At 42.1% G+C, this 8,263-nt stretch overlaps 1 protein-coding gene across 1 annotated transcript in view; it reads right to left on the reverse strand.

Annotated features, from left to right (window-relative positions):
• The window catches only part of LOC117940073 (zinc finger protein 239-like), a 5,951-nt gene extending 3,372 nt beyond the window's left edge, over positions 1-2,579 (reverse strand). The window contains exons 1-3 of the mRNA XM_034865471.1: positions 2,144-2,579; positions 583-740; positions 191-317 (exon numbers count right to left, since the gene is read on the reverse strand). Coding sequence (XP_034721362.1) covers positions 191-317; positions 583-683 — 228 coding nt within the window. The 5' untranslated portion in view covers positions 684-740; positions 2,144-2,579. The remainder of the gene's footprint in view (positions 1-190; positions 318-582; positions 741-2,143) is intronic.
• Positions 2,580-8,263: the final 5,684 nt, after the last annotated feature.

Here is an 8,263-nt window from a genome sequence, read left to right on the forward strand (position 1 = left end):
CCCCCCCCCCCCCCCCCCGACCACTATCAGAGGGCCGCAGTTTAATTGTCTACCGGTTGTTCTTTGAGGAATTACGGTATAATACATCAATCCTAAAAGACATTTGTGAAGCCCTCTGTGTGCATTCATTAATATTGAGATTAGATTTCTGGGAATCTTCAGTTTGGAGTACCCTCTTTCCTTCACTCACCTCCTCCTCCCTAACACCTTTCCTCTTGCCCTCCTTCTTCTTCCACTCCGTCTCCTTGTGTTTCTGCATGTACTCAGTGATAAGGTCGAGGTCCAGGTTGTCTTGTGGCTCCCATGTGTTATCCTCACTGGGAAGGTGAGTGCAGACAGAAGAACATCGCCTCACATTTTTTTTTTAGACAATCCATTCTCACTCTAATTATCATTCCTGTTATTCCTTTTTCTATTGCCATCTTGTAAGGTTATTTTGTGGGTCCACAACGTAGTGTCAAAACACCAAATCTTCAACTTTATGGGCATGATACCATGCTGATACTTATTTGCAATATGTAAATATATGATATATCTCAGGACCAAGAACACCAAGCATTAATATTCTAGACTCATACTTACTCTGAGAAGCCCTTCCATTTCAGCAGAAACTCTACTCTTCCCTTCACCACTCTGCGGTCCAAAACCTTCTCAACCACATACTCCTCTTCTTCCTCTTCCATCTCCTACTTGCCCTTCTTTCCTGCTCTGGTCCCCAGCTTGCCGACTGCTGAAGGTGCCTTTAGTAGACCAATGGAGGTGGAGGGACGACGGCATGCAGAGATATTGATACAAGGGTTAAAAGAACTAATGGGAGTGTGAGTGAATTCTAGTTGACCGTGTTTTACTAGATTAAAATCTTCTGTTTAAATGGAGAAAATGTAAGGGCTGATGAGGGGACCAATCCATAGGACTTCAGAGTGTCAAGTATCTCCTGCATTCAGACTGAAAGAAATACTAAAATGTAAGGCCCAAAAGTTATTAACTGGAGCTACAAGCTACATGCACAGTAGCCTGGACCAACCACACTTCATTTAGCAGAACATCTCCAGATGTACCTGTGTGAAAATGGAAAGTTCAGGAAGACGTTTTGATGGTGCAACAAGATATTTTCATAGAACGCTCTGTGTGTTTCGGCAAAAGCCCATCTACCGCTCCGTAAACCTGACCTGTCTGATCATGAGCCAGTTAGAGTCTGCACGGTGCAGCTTAGTTTCTAGATGGAGACAGTCACAGAGGACAGAGTAACGGGAGAAAAACTCCACAGATAGCAGTTGGTTATACTTGCGGTCCCAAGGTTTACCAGTTTACCAGTAACACAACATTTTGTCCCATCTGTGTTATTCAGAAAACAGCAGTGACCAGTGCTAGTCAGTGCCTGTTAGATTACAGGGCTCTAGGGTGCTAGTTAGTGTCTGTTAGCGCAAAGGGCTCTAGGGCGAGAGTAATATTTTTCCCGCTAGGTCGCATTTTAAATATATCCTACGCTATTTATTTTCAGATAATTTTCATTTACATGTGTTGCCGCTGTATATGTACAACATATAACTTCAACATAAGAAGAATTTAGCACATTATGGATGTGAAAGCAGTTATAAATAGCCTATATGACAATAAAATTTGTTTTAGTAAAAATCAACTAATAATCGTGATCGCAATATTGATCAAAAATAATCATGATAATCATTTTGGCCATAATCGTGCAGCCCAACATATAATATTGAAAGTAAGGAGGAGGTGAAGCTAGCTCGCTCTTAGCCTCGCTAGCCGCAAATAATTAATATCCATGGTTACTTGGAGTTTAATTCAATCTGGTTTCGTGCAAACAGGACACAGCTCAATTAATCCAGGTTAACTTGAATATCCGTGCTTAATCCCTTATCCTGGTTTCGTGCAACAGGACCCTGGAGGGGAAAAACCAGAAGGCACATTAAACCGGATCAACATCAAAGAAACAAAGGTGCGTTCAAAGCCTCGTGCTGCTGGGCCAGCGGGTATCATTATGAAACGGAACGGCCTCTTCAGTCTGATTGGTCCATTCTCTGCAATTCAACCATTCACTTCATTTTACTGGAACATTATTCATCATCTTAGTGCTCATGCTACTGAAGAAAAGAAGAAGAAAATGATGCCGCTTCCCTACCTGTAGGCGCTCCTAAACCTTCACCCCCCCCGTCCTTTCCTGGCTTGTTAATATTCCTGTAGTCCAGAAGTGTCCCCAGGTGTAAAGAATTCATCCAGGTTGGGAGTATTGTCCTGTAGAGTCCGTGCTAACTAGCTGCTAACTTCATGTGCGGACCTCGTTCCGTCTCCTCGCCCTGCACCGCGTTGCTGGGTATGTTTGTTTTCTTCATGTTGCTGTCTACACAATCAAACTATCCCCGCCTTAGGTTTCACCTCGGGACAGCCCCCGACGTCCAGCAAGCGGTCCCACTGTGGAGCGCCAATACGCTGCGTCATCTCTCTGCGCGACCATCTGAGAAACATCTCTTATTGGCTTTCAACACGCCAATCATGCCAGTTGTAGCCAATCACGTTACCTTTCCAAGGGTTCATAGCGTGATAGGAACATCTAATGGTAGGCAGTCCTAATGAATGACAGAGCTAAGCCCCTCCTTCCAGAGCCAGCAGGCTCACACATGCGATTTATGAAAACAAATCTGTTCAGCAGTTTTTGTTTTTTTGTCTTTATTGCCAAAAAAGGAAACAGAACACAACTGACATACAAAATGATTCCAAAATAACATATAAACATACATAAGAAAAACAAAATACAATTTAGCCAGGGGAAGCTTAAAGGGGTGATAGAATGCAAAACCGATTTTACCTTGTCATATGCGAATAACGACAGTTCAGTGGGTAAATAGGACATACATAGAAGCTCAAAATCCCATTGACATGCCTTTCCTCTGAAAATCTAACATTTTGAAACTGCCGCTGAAAACGGGCGAATCCCAACAAAGCTAAAAGATGACGTCAGGATGTCAGAACATGTAGCTTTGTCACGCCCATGGCTGTATTAGGAGAACGGTCACGCCCCAACATTTACATACAGGCCACTGACCTGAGACCAGCTCCTAATGGAGCTAGCGTTAAGTCAATTAGATGTCCGACTGGGAACGCTGCTCGTGTACTTTGACGGGATTTACTAAGAAGAAAGTTTGGAATATTTTCCAGGATATTGACAATGAACCAGGGTCGTAAATGCAGTGTTCCAGGCTGTACAGGGAATGGAGACACTTCTCATAGCCTTCCCAAGGAAGCAAACACTCGACGGGCATGGCAGATGTTTATAAGGAGATCTCTGTGAACTTTTCCCCCAAAGACAGTTTTCCAAACTTCGGACAGTTTAAAGCAGGATTTGCTGAGGTTGCTGTTCCGACTGTCTGGTCATCCCAACCACAAGCTGTAAGTTTGATTTCGTCGCTAACAGTAACATTAGCAATGCTAACGTATCCTGTAGCTAGCATAGGCTGTATGTGTGTTGATCAACTGTAATGGCAAAGGGGCTAACGTTTAATTTTCCTAACTGTTCCATTAGAATAAATCCCCTGTGTTGTCATGTAGCTACATCTATAGTTCACAATGCATGTTTGGTCACTTTGTCAGGTTAATCTTTATTGTATTTCAGCAAGAAAGCTAACTGCAGCGTAGTAGAATCCTGATAGTTTGGTTGCTAGCTAAGCTGTAACGTTACTCAGCTAGCTAGCTAGCTATATCATCCCGTTTGCTTCAACAACAGAACTGGAAACGTTATCAATTCATATGATATCTAGTTAACCTTGTGAAAACGGTGTGTATATAGACTGCAATGTATTGATTTGCAGTTTTTTTTATTATTTCAGAATACATCACAAGAACGACAACACACGAAAGATGCAGCTTGCCAAACAGATGCTCCGAGTGTGGCATCTCGGGGGACACAACTAACTCACATGGACATATACAGTATATATATATACATTAAGAGCTCACATTTGAAGCAAAGGTAACCTTTCTAATTATTCTTACAAACCAGACGTCTTATGGTGTTTGTGTAGCATTGTGACTGGGTAGCATCTAGCAGAGCAGTGTTATCTAAAAATGATACCATGATGAGTGAGTGACTTTTATCAAATATGTAAGCCATTCCCAACACATTGGTGAACTCTTTATAGTAGGAAAAGAACTATTCATCTGTATTATCACTGATTGGTCTGATCTCAATCAATTGCATTTCCTTTTGTGGGGGAGGCCGGTGAAAATAATTTGGACAACAGGTAGGAATGTGTTTGTATGCAATGACTGGATGCTAGATTGTGTGTTGAAGAGGCCTTTTGCAGGGATGTACATGCCCTATAAACTTTGTCATTCAACAAAACAAGTCTTTAGAAAAGGCAAATTTGCAATGGTCTAGAGACATCAAGCCTAATGGCCGGCCATATAAATGCAAATCATTTCAGTTTTAAGCTGCTCCAACTGTAAGACACTTGTAACAACACTGGTTAGAGTACAGCTTTGGCACAGCTTAGAGGTTTAGCAACTGCTTTTGCTGTGAGTTAACTGGACTATTTTGCTTGATGTGTGTAAAAGGAGTGAGGGGACCATGGAGCGTGAGGTTGGTCGGAGAATCGGAGCAGCTGGTGCGGTATTACATTCTCTTTATCGCACAGTTGTGACGAAAAGGGAGCTGAGCCAGAAGGCAAAGCTCTCGAATCTACCGGGCAATTTTCGTTCCTACCCTCACCTATGGTCATGAAGGCTGGGTCATGACCGAAAGAACGAGATCCAGGGTACAAGCGGCCGAAATGGGTTTCCTCAGGAGGGTGGCTGGCGTCTCCCTTAGAGATAAGGTAAGAAGCACAGTCATCCGAGAGGAGCTCGGAGTAGAGCCGCTGCTCCTTCACGTCGAAAGGAGCCAGTTGAGGTGGTTCGGGCATCTGGTAAGGATGCCTCCTGGGCGCCTCCCTAGGGAGGTGTTCCAGCTGGGAGGAGGCCTCGGGGAAGACCCAGGACAAGGTGGAGAGATTATATCTCCAACCTGGCCTGGGAACGTCTCGGGATCCCCCAGTCGGAGCTGGTTGATGTGGCTCGGTAAAGGGAAGTTTGGGGTCCCCTGCTGGAGCTGCTGCCCCCGCGACCCGATACCGGATAAGCGGATGAAGATGGATGGATGGATGGTGTGTAAAGGTTTTTTTTCAGGTTGTATCTTGCAGCCACAACGGAAGACAGCCAAGGGGACACTAATGTACAGACGTCTGTTCCCAAAGGCCAAAAGGGGGGGGGTTACACCGTCAAAGAAGTGAAGAGAGAGCCAACAATTTGTAAGTTTAAATCTTTTTTTTATTACAAACAAATTAAAATGTGCATGGTATAAGCACAAAAAATTACTTTTCTATGTCTTAGACCTGATGCGACTGGTGTTCAAGGAGATCATCCATGACATCCTTCCTTATCTGGAAGCAGTCCGGCAGATTCCTGTGCCCCAGGACCTGTTTGCTTAGCTCGACAGACACCCAACCCGACATACTGCCCTGAAGCATCCAGAAACTCCCTCCGTATACGCAGCACGACACAAGAGGGGAACACAACACGGTCACTTCTACCAAGAAAACCCCAGCACCAGCTCAAAAAGGTCCTATAAGCCATGTGTCTGCATGGCCTGCAAAGAGAACAGGGTGTAGGGGACAATCACATGTTTTATCTTTTAGATTTCAGAGTAAGGATGATTGTTTTGAAACTAAATAAAGTTTTTCATTTTTTTGTCTTAATAATACTGTGTTTTTGTAATAATGCTGAACCAATAATCAATGGGTTTTGTTATAGAACTGCTAACAGTGGTATCAAAGTGGCCTCACCTTCATCCCTCTGATTCTCAACTGGCAATGGTCAACTCTGTAAATATTCATTGCATTTAGCAAAGAATGTATATTGAGGCACACCAGATGAAGGCCGGGATGGTGAGTCATACAGGTTATCTCCTCAGGAACCTGGGTCATTCTTTTCATGACCTGTAAAACAAACATGGAGCTTGTTATTTCGTAATGTTTAATGAGCAGAAAGCATAAAGTAGCTTGAGTTAATGTATCTAGTTTTAGTTACCTGAGGTATTTATTGGCAACATATATTTTCTCTCTCCTGGGGCATTTGTGCACGGTTTCCACAAGTACACCTGCCAAGGTAAGATGGATGCACCGTAGTTGTAATTTTACATATTACTACATGTTAAGAAGGTAATAATCTCAAAGTCAGATCTAATCAGCAGGATAGTAGTTCCAAGATAACATTCGACCTACTGACACAGGTGAGAGTAGTAATAATACTTTAGACGTAGCATACAAACCGAAATAGTAGTCTCCTGTCCAGCTAAATGGATGTCCTGTTGTAAGATAACATATTACTACTTTGTGTTACATAATGTACGTAACTCATAATCACAACCAAAAAGACTTCCTTGTGAGCAGCTCTATGAACTGGCCACTAACTTTTCAGCCAACTGGACATCTTGACTGAAACTGCGAGGGTACAAGTAGTAAAATATTTGTCTGTGTGCAGATTAATAACTTATGTTGCTTACGATAGTAAAAACAAGTCTAATACAAAGTTATTCTTATTCACCAACCAAACACCGCGCAGCTTATTTAAATATTCATGAGCAGACCATATAAGGCAGAACACCTCTCGTTTCAAGCCAGGTGAATTTAGCAGGGTTGTATGAGGGCCAAAACAACAGCAAAAGCAACATTTTCAGCCCAACAAATGTTACATACCCTATGAGAAGACCTCAAGGAACAGTGTGATATACTCCATACAACCATTCTATCACCCCTTTAAAAGTCTATGAGTGGTCAATTAGAGTCCAATAACCTTCTTTGGGGCAACTCCTTTTTCCTCCAGATAGAACTCATTCAGCAATAGAAAGTACCAGTTAGTGCTGAATATCTTTTCCAAAATTCACATTCTTTTATTTATTTAGCCAGCGGTGGACAACTGCTTAAATCTACTTGCTCTGCATGTGTTAGTGTCTGATGATGAACTCACTACCAAGACAACCCCAAAGGGAAGCACTTATGAATCCAATAGTCATCAGTGTCTCCATTTGAGACGATCTGAATGTGATTACGATGACATCCATCTTCAGTTAGTCTGTAGAATTGTCATGTTCAACTGCCCCAACAAGTAGCACTTACTGCATACATAACTGAAGTTAGTGCTTGTGTTTGGGTAGTTCTGCTCACAGATTAATGCATGTTGCTAGTGTTGGGAAGAATTTTGAAATAGCCTTTCTCTGCATTTGTTCAGAGTTATGTCTGATGATGAACTCACTACCAAGACAACCCCAAAGAGTAGCACTTGTGAACACAATAATCATCAGTGTCTCCATTTGAGGTGATCTGAAATCGATTACAATGACATCCATCTTCATTTACAGTCTGTATTATTGTCATGTTCAACTGCCCCAACAAGTAGGACTTACTGAATTCAACAGTCAAGTCAATGCTAAAGCTATAGTCATAGGAATGACATTTTAGCATTGTTCAACCAGTAACCGAGGAGAATATCCTTTTAAACATTTCTTCATGGAGGAAATCCTGGACTTCAGAGGTCAGCAAAACTAACCCAGCAAGTAGCACTTACTGCATACATAACTCAAGTTAGTGCTTGTGTTTGGGTAGTTCTGCTGCCAGATGAATGCATGTTGCTAGTGTTGGGAAGAATTGTGAAATAGCCTGTCTGTGAAATAGCCTGCTAAAGTTATAGTAATAGGAATGACATTTCAGCATTCTTCAACCAGTAACCGAGGAGAATATCCTTTTAAACATTTCTTCATGGAGGAAATCCTGGACTTCAGAGTTCAGTAAAACTACCCCAAAGAGTAGCACTTACTGCATACATAACTCAAGTTAGTGCTTGTGTTTGGGTAGTTCTGCTGCCAGATGAATGCGATTTACTAGTGTTGGGAAGATTTGTGAATTAACCTGTCTCTGCATTTGTTCAGAGATATGTCTGATGATGAACTCACTACCAAGACAACCCCAAAGAGAAGCACTTATGAACCCAATAATCATCAGTGTCTCCATTTGAGATGATCTGAATGTGATTACAATGACATCCATCTTCAGTTAGTCTGTAGAATTGTCATGTTCAACTGCCCCAACAAGTAGCACTTACTGCATACATAACTCAAGTTAGTGCTTGTGTTTGGGTAATTCAATTCAATTCAATTCAATTTTATTTATAGTATCAATTCATAACAAGAGTTATCTCAAGACACTTTACAGAT

This window comes from Etheostoma cragini, unplaced genomic scaffold (assembly GCF_013103735.1).
Source record: "Etheostoma cragini isolate CJK2018 unplaced genomic scaffold, CSU_Ecrag_1.0 ScbMSFa_1621, whole genome shotgun sequence".
Classification (NCBI taxonomy): Eukaryota; Metazoa; Chordata; class Actinopteri; order Perciformes; family Percidae; genus Etheostoma; species Etheostoma cragini.